This window comes from Manduca sexta, chromosome 27 (assembly GCF_014839805.1).
Source record: "Manduca sexta isolate Smith_Timp_Sample1 chromosome 27, JHU_Msex_v1.0, whole genome shotgun sequence".
Lineage (NCBI taxonomy): Eukaryota > Metazoa > Arthropoda > Insecta > Lepidoptera > Sphingidae > Manduca > Manduca sexta.
Genome location: NC_051141.1, coordinates 953,841 through 968,906, shown reverse-complemented (window position 1 = coordinate 968,906; position 15,066 = coordinate 953,841). Strand labels below are relative to the sequence as shown.

Sequence of the window (15,066 nt, the reverse complement as noted above, 5' to 3'; positions counted from 1 at the left end):
TAATAACATTGTTATGTCCCATTTTTGATACATTGTACCTAATTAACGGCCACTATGAGACTTACTGTTTAATATCTCAGGGTTCGCCTTATCCCATTAGCAGAGTAACCAAAGTAAGTAGTAGTAATTAGGTTATTACCTGAACTTCTTTGGCTAAAAACTGTGTGAATCCGGCGAGCACGTCCTGCCTCCACTCGGGGAAGTCTACGATGAGTGTCTGCAGACTCTGGAATGAGAGGCCTCGCAACTCCTCGTCCATGTGCACTGTCAGCCGGCAGAGCAGGTCCACCAGCTCGCTGGGGCTCATACCTTCCGGGATCAGCCTATACAATCAAATTAACGCGGAAGTTACAGCACATAAAAGACGATATTTCACTTATGCTATCATAGTTTTACATGTAAAATATTACCAAGTTGGGTTAATCATTTAAAATTAATATTTTTAACTGAAATATGTCTGTAGTTTATGGTTATACAATTTGTGATAACACAACCCTGTTCCTTGTGTTCAGTAACATAGAAAAATAGTAATTTACTTCATCACACTCAGTATTGTCATACCTGGGTATAGCGGCAACACACGTCCTAAAAAGATCGATCCTGGGCTTCCTCTCACCGGTGTTGATCTCCTGCTCCTTAGTAACGTTCTGTGTGTTGGTGAGCATCAGCGGACGGCCGTAGTGCGCGTCCAGGGCCCTCAGTATCTCCACCAACACCCGCCTCACATAGGGGAAGTATGCGCTCATTCCGATAGAACGAGCCGTCTCGTCCGTCAGCATCTTGTTCAAGAAGGTCTTCTTAACCCTCAGAGTGTTGCCTGATGGTAACGTCCCAGAGGTTCTCGGCATCGGCGGCTCGCCTTCTTTTTGCTGCAGGCTGTCCGCTACCACGAGAAACGCTCGGAGGCCGATAGACATCCTCTCTGGCGTGAGAATTATCTTGATCGGCCTTCCGACCATCAATAAGTCGTACACGATCTCCCGCATGGCAAAATCTAGCCTTTCTTGTGCAATAAACTGTATGATTTTGACGAAAATATTGAGTGGCGTATCTCTGGGCACGACTCCTTTGGAGCCCTTCGGAAAGAGTGAGTTGACGATGCTCTGGAGTCGCGACTGCGTGGCTGAATTGCTCTCGCATTTGATCCTGATCATGTACACCCACAGGAGACGGTACAGAGATTCTACGGACAAAAATTTTTTACTAAATCGACAAAGCGAAAAAAAATTGCTAAGCGAGGTAATTTCTTTTAATATGTATAAATTGAAATTATTTTAATTTTAACTAAGTATAAATATTTATGTTTTTTTTAACTACTAAGCTCGTATTTTAGTTAATTGTCAATTATTGGATGTTAGTTTATACGTTCTACTAAATTATTATCTTGGATTGTAAGTCATTATCTGAAAAATATTACATTGGTTGTAAGCGCAAGCGCAAAGTACGGGTGGCACGGGCTTTGCGTGCTAGTAGGGGTACCGACAGTCGCTATCAACAATTTGCGCCGGAGTACGTCATCCCTTTAAAACAATCGGCTACCGGTACGCATTATATATTACAACTAGCTTTTGCCCGCGGCTCCGCCCACGTTATAGTTTTTCGGGCTAAAGTTATCCGTTATAAAAGTCACGCTATATATTCTCCCGCGAGCCTATGTTCTTCCCAGGGTCTCAAACTGTCTCCATACCAAATTATATCCTAATATGTTGGGTAGTTTTTGAGTTTAACACGTTCAGGCAGACAGATGCAGCGGGGGACTTTGTTTTATAATATATTTTTGTAGAACTTTTTAAGAGGAACAATCCCGTCATACATAATTGTTGCATAACTTTAACCGTTTACGCAGCCGACGCAACAGAAGCTCTCAAAACTAATAAATTTTCCCCGTTTTTGCAACATGTTTCATTACTGCTCCGCTCCTATTGGTCATATATAGCTTATAGCACTCCTCAAACAAGGGGCTATTCAACACAAAAAGAATTTTTCAGTTTAAACCGGTAATTCTTGAGATTAGCGCGTTCAAACAAACAAACAAACAAACTCTTCAGCCTTATATAATAAGTATCTATACTATTATATAAAGCTGAAGAGTTTGTTTGTTTGTTTGTTTGTTTGTTTGTTTGAACGCGCTAATCTCAGGAACTACTGGTCCAAACTGAAAAATTCTTTTTGCGTTGGATAGCCCTATGTTCGTGGAGTGCTATAGGCTATATATCATCACGCTATACCCAATAGGAGCGGAGCAGTAATGCCTAATCTCAGGAACTATCGGTCCGAACTGAAAAATTCTTTTTGCGTTGGATAGCCCTTTGTTCGTGGAGTGCTATAGGCTATATATATATCATCACGCTATACCCATTAGGAGCGGAGCAGTAAAAGCTAATCTCAGGAACTACCGGTCCAAATTGAAAAAATATTTTTGCGTTGGATAGCCCTTTGTTTGTGGAGTGCTTTAAGTTATATATCATCACGCTTTGACCAATAGGAGCGGAGCAGTAATGAAACATGTTGCAAAAACGGGGACAATTTATTAGTTTTGAGAGTGTCCGTTGCGTGCGCTGCGTAAACGGTTAAAGTTATGCAACAATGAAGTATGACGGGATTGTTCCTCTTAAAAAGTTCTAAAAAATATATTATAAAACAAAGTCCCCCGCTGCATCCGTCTGCCTAAACGTGTTAAACTCAAAAACTACCCAACGTATTAAGATGAAATTTGGTATGGAGACAGTTTGAGACCCTGGGAAGAACATAGGCTCCCGGGAAACTACTACTTTTATAACGGAAATCTTTAGCCTGAAAAACTTTATAACGCGGGCGGAGCCGCGGGCAAAAGCTAGTATATTATAAACTACGTTGAAGTTTCATAATATATTAAATATATTAAAGAGCATGCTATGTTATAATAGGTGCAAAATACATACCTAGCGCGACCCTGCACATCTTGGGGTCTCTATTCTTGAGATGCGAGAGGCACATCGCAAGGAAACAGTGCCAATTGGCGAGGAAGAACTGCTTCTGCGAGACGCACAGCAGGCAGGTGACGAGCGGGAAGAGCGCGAGCCGATGCTTGGACTTAGTGCTCGCGTCCAGCGTGTGGCTGTACAGCATCTCCACGAAATTCTTCAGGCACGGCACGTTCACCTCATTCTTTACCGTCTGTGAAATTATTATGAATATATTACAGAGAAATATTGAATACAATACTAGTTTTTGCCCGCCTTCGCCCACGTCTAAGTTTGTATTTTATACAATATATTATTGTATTATTACTGTTCCACTGGTAGACATGAGCCTCCTCCCCTAACTTTGCGGATTGATAGAAGATTATCAAACATATTTACTAATTACTATTTCCAAATTCAAAGGCGTTTTCACAATTATACTACTTGAAGTATGTGGGTTATCTGTTTATGATGGGATTTTCAGATGTTATATCACTATATATGGATACAAGATAATCCAATAACTACCAGATTGCTATACCTTGTAGACCGAAATCAATGTTTGACTCACCGCAGCTACCGGTACTAGTATCTCCACAAACAGTCCAGCCAGTGCGTGCCTTATATCCTTATCCTTGACTTCCAGGAAGTATTGTGCGCACTCCTGCAGGAACTGGAATGAGGCCTCGAACTCCTCGATGGGCACCATCTTCACGCGGAAGAACTTCATGCCCATCAGCAGAGAGATGATGCTCTGCGTGGTGTGCGGCGAAGGCTCGCGGCTTTTCAACTCCTGGATATAAATAATATTAAGTTATTTACATAGCTTGCATTTTTCCTATTTGAGTAGGCAGAGTTACACCTCCCGACTCATCACACAGCCTCGGCCGATCGACGCCATTTATTTTCAGTTGTTAATGACGAAATTGGCGTAATGTTTTTTTTAAATTATAGTAAAAAATAGATTTTTTTTACTTTGTTAGGTGTCTATAGGCACCATACTTAGGCGGTAAATGGTACGATTTGAGTTTCATAATAATATATCAAGCAGGCCATTTTAATTTATATGAATTTAAATAGGTAGAAATATACCCGGGAATTAGATTAAAAATCCGCCAATCGCCACTAATACCAACATGACACAAAATAATCTCAACGTCTAATCGTATCTCTGGTATAAAGTATAGGCCGTCCAGGTTAAAAGTAGTGCAGGTATCTGTCGCGCCTCACCTTAAGTTCGGCGGTGAATCGTTTCCGGACGGACGCGAACCGCGACTGCGCGAGCACGCCGATCACCTCAGCGTACAGATCCGCTATAATGTGCACGTTCGCTGCGTTCGGGTTCGATTGCAAGCTGTGAATATTACAAATTAATAAGTACAAGTAAACATAAACAGTAATATTACAAGATGAATAATTAGAACTACACAAAAAAATTTAGACTACAATCTTCTAAAAAAACGTTTACGGCTTTCAAATACAAATTTAATAGCGTGACTGTGAAATATTCCTTTACTTTGAATAGTTAATCTTTTCTCAACTCGAACTGTCTGGTCTTTATTGGCACTATTGCGACGTGACGTGTAAATAAATGATTTACTAAATACGGCGCCTTTTTTAAGTGACACTGACATGAATGCATATTCCAGATCATATCACTCTATAGTCACGCATTCTACTTCATGCGACATTGCAACTGACCAAGACATTTATATATCAACTGACCCTTCCTTATAGTTGAATCTCTTGAAGGCGACGTTTTCTATGTACTGGACGAGGTCCTCGTGCCCTGGGTGGAAGGGCAGCTGTTTGAGCACCTCGATGAGCGCAAGACAGAAGAGGAACTCGACGGCCAAGTCGCGCCGCTCCGCCTGCAGCTCCTCGCAGCTGCGCTCCACCGCCTCCGGGCCCGCGCCGCTACCAGATACTATGTAGATTATACTGCATGAGAGAATTAACGAAAAATTAGAATTGATATTAACAATGCATCGATATTACTGAAAGCGCATAGGTAATTAATCTTGATTTGTAGAGATAGTAAAACAGGAAATTATGGAATTTTCTTATATAAAAAAATGTTATGTAAATTTTTATTTCAATCTATTGCTAATACCAAAACCATATTAATTGAATATATAAAAAAAATATATGTTTTATCTAAGACCTGTTTGTTTTCTTTGAACTACCCCCAAAACAAAACATAGTTCGAAAAATTATCAAAAAAACACTTGTCACACTCCATCCCACACCTCTTGTTCCTGAGGTCCTGGTGTGGTTTCTTGGCCTGCTCGCTAAGCTGCGGCGAGTCGGCCATCTGCCGCTCGAGCCAGCCGAACAGCGCCCGCAGCAGCGACGGCAGGCAGTGCTCGGCGACCGTGCCGAACGCAGACAGGATCTGGTCCAGTTGAGGATCCTCGCCGCGCTGCAACGTCTTGTTCAGGGGCTTCTCCTGAAATAATACTGATTGCATACTAAGAGAAGAAATAATTTCAAGTGCCCAGAAAAGATTGACGTCTAGTGAACAGTTGTGAAATCCAACACAAAAAATCTGAATACTTTCGTTTCCTGACTCTACATTGATGTGACATTAGGGTAGATTAAAAAATATATATGAATAATCTAAATGTATTTTTTTTAATCCATTATTTTGTTGGGCGCCTTCAATTCGCTATCGCTGCGCTGTACAATCAAGTAATACACTACCAGTGGTTCCGCCATGACCGCCTCCATCTTCCGCTCGGCCTGCACGGTGAACTCCGTGAACAGCAGCCGCATGACGAACTCGCCAGGCCGCAGGTCAGAGTCCGTCGACGCTACCACCGGGCCCTTGTGGGAGCCCCACGGCAACATCGACCCTGAAAGAACAACAACATTAATTTTACTTTTTTAAAACGGCATTACAAAGTGACCACACTGCACACTTGTTATCACACCTGATAAGGGCGTGTAACTTGTAAGCATAACATGTGAAATATTCATTTAGGTACAGTGGTAAAGTTTCACTGGAACTGTGGACGAACTACGGCATGAATGTGAATGGACCAGGTGTAAAGTGGTGGTACTTCGTACGTGCTATAACATAAGGCCCAACAAATCCTTACTCTAAATAGTTTTATTAACATAATATATTCAATAACTACTTCATTTTCAATAATAAAAATAAAAGGTATCAAAGTAACGATTGTAATTGAGGCAGTGTTCATAGCAGGACAAAACATGAAGACACCATAACTAAAAGTTGAAACGAACAGTCGTTTACTATGGGTTAACTTGTATGCTCCACGAATGTTCATACACAGAAACAAAATCACACGAGAGCTTTGAGTTTCATGCACGGCATTCCATTGTACTTAGCGTCACATTCTTTTTATTGAAGTTGAATGACGAGACGAGCATGCAGCTCGCCTGATAGTAAGCTATACGATCGCACATAAATATTAGCAACACCATAGAGAAATTTGAATTACAAATACTGCGCTCGTCACCCTGAGAAATGAGATATTCAGTCTCATAATGTCCAGTAATTATGTAACAATATAGTATAAAATGCAGCTTTGAAATTAAACTAATTTTCGGATTCTATCGCGGTGCTAGTATTTTATTTTCTCCCGACGTTTCGAAGACTTTGCAGCCTTCATGGTCACGGGGGGGACTGAGGTGTTGTTCATCCGCAAAGTCAAAGTTACAATATCTACCTACATTTTACAATTATACAATTATATTTTAAAAAAGTTGTATAATTGTAAAATGTAGGTAGATATTGTAACTTTGACTTTACGGATGAACAACACCTCAGTCCCCCCCGTGACCATGAAGGCTGCAAAGTCTTCGAAACGTCGGGAGAAAATAAAATACTAGCACCGCGATAGAATCCGAAAATTAGTTTAATTTCAATGTCTAACATTCGCGTAAACATAAGAAATCATTATAAAATGCAGCTGCTTCTTTGTTTCAAAAATATGCATAGCGGTGGTGCCTAACCAGATGGCCCCTCGGCATACGAGAGACCCACGACCAGTCTGATAGATTTACATTAGAAGATAAGTTCCGTACCGCCCGCTTTACTTTATTACACAGTCCATGGTGGTCGTCCGTCATGGTATCCGTCAAAACGAAACAAACCTCACTGCATGACAACAAAAGTAGACAATATCCGACCATTAAACCCAACCGCTTCCAATCCGTGTAAGGTGACTTATTGGCGGTATCTAAAACTTTCCATACATCCATTCATACTATTCAACTTCACGCCTTTTCGTCTTGAGTAGAGAAGAATGTGAGAAGCTGTAACTATCAGGCACAAGTAGCGGGAAACTCACGTGTTTTAGTATTGAGAACAAAGTTTTGTTTTCCAATCTGAGAATTGTATTCATGACCGCACAGATCCACTGCCGTTGCACTAAAGATAACACAGTAAGGAAGCTAATCTCACCATTACCACGTGCGTGGCGACCGTCGCTCGATTCCGGAATTATGTACCGTACACAAACGAGAGTGATTCTCACGTCTTCAATGCGACGACGGGAATTTATTAACTTTAATATTTTACTCGCGTACATACAAGACATTTTAATAAATACAATACACAGCAAATACACTGTCGAAATAAATAGAGGAACTCATTTTAACACAATACTTAGACCTCGGAATGGGAGCGCGCAACGTCGGTATATAAGGAAAAAAAATAATGAAACAACAGCTACGTATTCCTGTAAGGATAAATTATACAATAATTATTGCCAGGTTTAAAAAAAGGTGTGTTTTTATAATAACCACCAGCGATAAACATTTTTATTTAATTTTAATGCTGATAAAAAATCGAAACGCAATTTTCAAACTATTATTATTTTCCGTTTTGTAAATATTTTGCAGTGCTTGCCGAGTAAACATAATTTTTTTTCAATAAATAAGGAACATCGGGAACCTACTAGTAGTAAATAAAAAAGGTGTGTGTGCAATTCACACAGCGGAAGTAAAAGTTCTGAAAAATAGCCTAGAAGAGATTAAGATGGATATAGATTATCAGGAGTATTAGGATAAATGTAAGGTTTATTATTTTTGCATAGAACTGAAACATACTTGAAAACTTTATTTATTAGTTACATTAGAATATTCACACAAATAAAAACAACACAAATAATACAACATGCTCTATTTATACTGGAGCTTTGTAATACCCACGAACACACGTGTATTAAACTCATACTAACAAAAGTATAAAAAGTGCAAAATGTTGCATGCAGACTGGTTGAACGCTGTTGCTTTTTCTAATATTGTGACGCATTTTCGTTTCATCGAGTTTCAAATCACAACGATTCTAAAGAAGTTTCACTTCAAAAAATCCAGATATTTTATGAGTCAAACATTCTCATACGCATCTAATATTATATGCAGGGTCTGTTTTAAGCAAATTGTATATGAAGGTGATTATATTAACAACTAACATTTTTACTATTTATATGGGAGCATAGATTACAGAGTGACTTTTGTGATAGGCCGGCTTATATATTTATGTGACGAATAGCATTTACTGACAAGTCGTGAAATAAGCCCTAAAGCTCACCCCTAGTTGATACGAATGAAGCCATGGAGTTCCCGACGCGGTAGTCGCTGGCGGGAACGCTTGGCTTGTCCTGCATGGTGTGCGACTCGGAACCGCCCTCACTCTGGCTCACCAACGTGTCGGAGTCGTGCCGGGGCGGCTCCGACAGCATGCTGCCTTCCGACTCCGCCTCGCTCGACACCATCGATGAGGGCGCCTCTTCTGTGCCTGTGCCTGTATATGCATTTATATTTTCATTGAACAACTCTATAACGAGACAAATTGGCCACTCGCCTGATTGTGTAAAAGTATAAAATGTTTATAAAGCTCATCTTAGAGGATATCTGTTAAATATAGTTAGTAATCAAAATTCTCCACAATAGCCATAGTCGATTCAGCAGGTTGCATAAAGAAGTCAGGTATTCCTGTCAACCGTCAAAGCAGTTAACCTCGTCGACATTATATTAAAACTACACTGTTCCAGTCAGATCTAGTGCGTCACATCGCCACTAAAATGTATTGATATTTACCTGAGGTATCTTCCGGGTGTCCATCCATGGGGATGGTATTGACGGAGTCCGATTCCTCAGAGTTCATGATGATCCGCTCGGGTGATTAATATACCTGTAATATAAATGCCAGAGTGAAACTTACGTGTGGCGAGGCGACGACCGCGCGCCGCGGACGACCAACAAAGAACGACTCGTGGACGTAACGATGGCACAAAGACTTAATATTCAGATACGTACGTCTGGATGGCTAATGATTTTATTCGTTTAATTTTATCAACCTGTTTCATTGCGTTGAACAAAAAATTCATAAACCTATATACTTTTATGACTATTTTAAAGAAATAAGAATATTTTTTTTGATTCCCTTATAGTATTTAATTATGGTGTCAAGTGTGAGTGTGGACGTCTTTACGATACATCTGTGGCTATATAGTGCTTAATGTTTCCGGACCAATCATAATAGAGTATCGCTCGAAGAATCGTTTCGCCTATTAAGTGCAATTATACTGATAAACAATTTAAATGGGTAAGTTTAAAAAAGTACGTATGTAGGTCCATGTTTAACTAAAATATAAATAATGTGTGTCCTATCGACCTATTTTTACGCTATATGGCAGAAAAACAACGATGCAAACCACACGAATGAGCACGCTTGTTATTATAGCTACGCAGATGAGAATAACATTCGACCTACTCCTAGAATAATCATGGAAAATATAATAAAAATACATCCATCCCCGCGAGTGGTACAATGCAACTGATATAGTTTATCTGGGTTACTGGGCGCCTCCTGAACCCTTTTTTGTAAGATATTCTTGAAATGAACGCCTGGGTAGTGGGTACCCCTCTCCATAAACTTAGATTAACAGCGTGTGAAATTATTTTACAGTTTCATACCGACATGGGTTGCCACGTGTTGTTCTTGGGTGGTCACTCAATATTTACTTCAAGATCATATTTTAATTTGGTGTAAATACGCGACACGACTTTTGTAGCCCGACCAAAACGTCGATTTAGGTACATTGCGTCAATTACTGATACAGATTGTAACAGCCTACGCGTACAATCGAGCAACGTGACGTTGCATTTACTTCGTTAATGACATCCGTTTTATCCGGACGCAAATCGGATGTTAAACGGGTATTAGCTAGTTGTAAGTATACAAGCAAGGTATCGTGCGCCTCGCTAACAAGTCGATGAGACGGGCGCTCCCCGCTCCGCACCCGATCTCTACGTCATTGACTACAATCAACAGCCTTCAAAATAAATATTTTTACGCTATCGATCACGCAATATTAGATTACGTTGTCATAGACTACGTCAGATATTTCGACGTTCCCTATTAGTTTTAATAGACACAATTAATAATACTACGTCGACAAAACGTTTTTTTTTATGGTGGACATTTTATTTAGAACTAGGTAAATGAAAGGACCGTTAATTTTTTTTCTGGATAATATAACATGGAGTTGTGAAAATGCGAGCTTTTTTAAAAATAATCGTTAAATAACATTAACAATACACAATTTAAATACATCCATAAGTCATGGTAGTTCATAGCCATATGTATTAAATTGTTCTTAACCCGTCATGACTTGTCAAAATTTTATTTTCAAATATGTACAGGTAGCTGAATGTTTGCCGCCAAACATTGACAGCTACGCGTGTGACGGAAAAATAACCTTATTATGTAGTATATAAGGTTATAATCCCGTGACACACGCAAATGTCATGTAGCTGTCTTGGCTCGCCGGCGAGCCACGAGAGACCAAGAGTTAACAAGCATTAGTTCATAAATATTATTCTTTTCAAATGCATATAAAATGTGACATTTCTATCAACAGGCAACCTATGACCAACATTAAATCCTACTGATATTATAAATGCAAAAGTTTGTGAGGATGGATGCAGGTATGTTTGTTCCTCTTTCAAGAAAAAACTATTGAACGGATTCGAATGAAATTTTACTGTAATATTGGTTATACATCAGAATAACACATAGATTACAATGTATAATGGTTTTGTGTAATTTGGTCATAATACAACGATACATATCAAGTCGGAAAAAAATATATCCCGGAAAACTCCTTCGCGCTGGCAAAGTCGCGAGCAAAAGCCAGTAAATCTATAAAAATTACCTTCAAAGTAACAAAGACATTAGCGCCCATTTTGCATCGTCACTTCTGAAACAAAGAGCTTTGTTATCACAATGTTATCACGAAGCTGCGCTCGGCGCTCGCTGAAGCTCACACAGATAACAGTACACTATCGACACATGTATTCGCATTGCAACAATATAACAAGGCATACAACAAATTGGCTTTGTTATTTTACAGCTGTTTGAATGACAGAAGCAATTGATATGATTGATTTGGTGATGTTCTTATTGCCACAAACAGATATTTGAAGGACAATTTATGTGATAATATTACAATTATTATTGTTCTAAAAAAGAGTCATCAGCATACACACATAAATCCAATAGTGTTAATAAATGACCTGTACAATAAGTTAGAAAAGGAAAACATAAATGCTAATATATTGACTAGCTTTCCAACTCATTCATTTAGGCTGTGGGAACAGAATACTTTTAAACTTCAATCTTCCATCCAGTAATTTTACCAATCTTAGTAATGTATAAAGCTAATAAATTAGTCAATACACCCATCAATTACATTGAAGAACCGCAAAATGGGAAAAGCCTAAAAATCTGTTACATGCTATCACAGTCTGTAGTGCCAATATAAACAGTCATTGTGTGGGAAAATTGACTCACTGGCATCTCCACATATTCAATAATAAAGTTGATTCAATTATAGACAAATAATTAACATCTTAAAAGAGTGTATCAGATCCATTTTATACTATCAGTAACCACAATACATAATGAGTGCAGCGTTGTGGTCGCAAGCTACTATGATAACAGTTTTCATTGTGCCGCATTGCAAAATCAATGTCTATATCAAAACAGAAAATGAAAATTTGTAGCTGTAAGGGCATACAATGGCCTTTACAGGGCAATAAGGGTGTTACCTTAACCATTATAGCTAAATCGAAACTCTTAGGCGAACCATCCATCATTTATTAAGATATAAATTGTGCAGGATTTTGAAAAAAAAAAATAGCAATATATGCATTAAAAATTTTGATGCAAAAGGCTTAAAAAGATCAAAAGGCTAGGGGATTATCCAAGTTTTGAGTACATTTAAAATCAGAAATGACTAATATTTCCTGTAGGAAACAAATTCCAAATTGTTCATGACAATTCTAACTAACAGTTCAGTTTCAAATGGTTGGCTTAAAAACATTATCACTTTAATGCCACACTGTAATATGAGACCATCATGTCGGCAACATACCCGCTACTGTACAGTCAACAGGATATGCAGTATTAAGGTAATCTGGAAACTATATTGGTTACTGCCTATTTATACCTCTAGCGCTTTTATGATTTTAAAACTACTCAAATATTTCAATTTATTCCTATTGGAATAAATTATATATCAATTAGGGTAAATGAAACATTTGCTTCATTTGCACCTCCACAATAATCTGCCGAATCACACAAGGCCTGCTTTAATGTATTGCTTAGCTATTCAATATAATTAAGTATTAATAAATGAATGACATGGAGACCTAACAGTTTATATAATATACCTCACAACTATTGTTTGGTATATTGATTACATTGTATTGAGCACTTTACACTACAATAAGAAATTTTGTCAAATCATATCTTATTCAATAAAAAACCAGCTTAACTACATATATTAGCTTGTTCATTAAATTAAGATAGAGGAGAACTATATCATTGAACATGTATCTGGACATGATTTGGAATGTCAAGTAAGTGTCACAGACATAGCACGGTAATGCTAATTACTTGGCAAATAATGAATAATATTATGTATCTACTGAATGTCACTATGAAGGACTCTTACCATAAATCAAATCAATTCCTCAAAATGTTAACCAGTATTATCACCTTCCAGTAACGAGAGTAAAAAAAATCATTATTTTAAGCCTAGTTTTTTATGAGATATGGTGAAACAGAGTGTAGAAAATCAAAAATATGTTTTGCATTACTCAGAACGTCACAAGTTATAGGTATATCATAACATATTTAAAAATTATTAGGTTACAGTGTTATAATTAAAGTAAATCAAATTCAATTACTGAATTATACAGTTATAAAACCTTAAATAAAAAAATAAATAAATCATGTAAAGTTATAGACCTTTTTGTCCGGTCTGAAGTCAGTGAGTTAGTTCAGTTAGTCACCTTTTCTATATCACCTTTTAGTATAAAAAAATCAGTCACCCCACTTGCCATTAACCAACTGAAAAGGTATAGCTGTACAATTAACAGAAAACTTACACAAGCAGAGCATTATTCCTAGTCTTAAGTATTCACTCAGCACATCATCTATGTTCATACAAATGCCAATTTGTAAAGCAATTGAAGTATTTGTTCAATACTTATTACTACAGAGCGGAATTTGCGTGTACACGCCCTCAGTGACACTGTGTGAACACTTACTGTGACATAGCTGTATGATGACACTTGCAAATCCATTTGTACTAGTAAAGCATAATAACTGCAGTGGACTAGGCACACAGCCTCGCGATTATTGAATCACGTACTGACGTAAACCTATAATCGACGTGTTTGTTTCTCAAGTAATCCTAAATAGACGCCAGTGAGCAATAACCGAAAATTGAAAAAAACGATTAATATGTAAATTATTGTCAACATAGGGAGAGCAGTAACGTTAAACTGTAGGACTTCACATACCTCGAACGGGGTGATAAATAGCGAAATTGTCCTGTACAAAAAGACTAATATAAACAACCATTTTTTTTTTCTAATTTGATCATCGTAACTCACTTTGTCGGCTTTATAATGATACCCTCTCATATTTAGGCTGTAGCCGCTATAGTTTCAAGCCGCAAAACACTTTAAAAGCATTCTTTTCATAATTTTTGTTCCATAAAGACGGTATCTTTAAGTTAACGCAAAAATGTATACCTTAAAACTGTGGAAATGGCTGGTAATCGGCCTTAAAACACTCGGGAGACTACCATCAATCGTATGCGATTCTTCAATAACACTATTCTGGATAAAAATTAACGCCAAATTGGAAAAATCTAATTGTATTTTTCACAATCACGCAGATTTCTACCAAAAGTACTATTTGACAGTTCGTATTACTAATGTATTATACCACCAAATTAAGTTAGAATGAATTGAAAATAATTGTATAACCCGGTATTGGCCTACGTAATTGTGTTGCGTTATCTTGTCTATGGCGATGGCATTTACGTTCCCTATCACAAAGCAATTTTACTCTAAATGAAGAGGATAAATGACGTTCTTCATTTTAATCGAATAAAATGATTACAAATATTATCTATTAAATATAATTATATACACATGAAAAGTTTTGTTAAAATATTTAATTCAATACTAAGCATTGATAAATTGTACCTTCGGTATAATGCGCTGGATTTGCCAAAAATAGCCGATGTTGTTATGTTCCTCTTTTGGATTGCTCTATCCTGACTCTCCATAACATATACTTATTATTATTATTACATAATTATAATTCTCATTGATCCTCACAACTTACAGAAATTATTTATTTTATAGGATCTCTTTGTTTGCCGTCTGCCTTTTTGTTCGGTAAAACCAGAATTCTAAAATAATAAAATAATATTATTATATAGCGACATTGGAAAGATAGAAATACAAAAAATTTGCGCTCATGCGATGGTTACTCAATCTACCGTGAAATAGCAAAACAGCTACGAAAAAGAAATTGGAAAATACTTCATCTTTTGCACGGTAGATAGCACTAGTTTGTATTAAAGGTTTACTATTTAAATTTCTAAAGATATTGTCGACTATCGATAATTTGGTGTTAATCATAGATTATGAATCTATCGTATTATGATATTTTATAATGACCCGTATGTGTATATATTATTATCTTTGTACTTCTAAGATACTTTATAATGTAAACATAATAAGTTATTAAGATTGGTGTTTTAATTTCGTAATGCCAAATCGC

At 37.5% G+C, this 15,066-nt stretch overlaps 1 protein-coding gene across 5 annotated transcripts in view; it reads right to left on the bottom strand.

Annotated features, from left to right (window-relative positions):
* The window catches only part of LOC115455172 (protein furry), a 243,803-nt gene extending 229,579 nt beyond the window's left edge, over positions 1-14,224 (bottom strand). For 4 of the 5 annotated variants that reach the window (XM_037444170.1, XM_030183856.2, XM_030183861.2 and 1 more), the window contains exons 1-12: positions 14,025-14,224; positions 11,135-11,179; positions 9,015-9,108; positions 8,506-8,718; positions 5,646-5,797; positions 5,192-5,391; positions 4,668-4,883; positions 4,173-4,296; positions 3,514-3,735; positions 2,922-3,156; positions 562-1,183; positions 140-323 (exon numbers count right to left, since the gene is read on the bottom strand). In XM_037444170.1, coding sequence (XP_037300067.1) covers positions 140-323; positions 562-1,183; positions 2,922-3,156; positions 3,514-3,735; positions 4,173-4,296; positions 4,668-4,883; positions 5,192-5,391; positions 5,646-5,797; positions 8,506-8,718; positions 9,015-9,081 — 2,235 coding nt within the window. In that variant the 5' untranslated portion in view covers positions 9,082-9,108; positions 11,135-11,179; positions 14,025-14,224. The remainder of the gene's footprint in view (positions 1-139; positions 324-561; positions 1,184-2,921; positions 3,157-3,513; positions 3,736-4,172; positions 4,297-4,667; positions 4,884-5,191; positions 5,392-5,645; positions 5,798-8,505; positions 8,719-9,014; positions 9,109-11,134; positions 11,180-14,024) is intronic. The other variant, XM_037444171.1, reaches the window with a different exon arrangement.
* Positions 14,225-15,066: the final 842 nt, after the last annotated feature.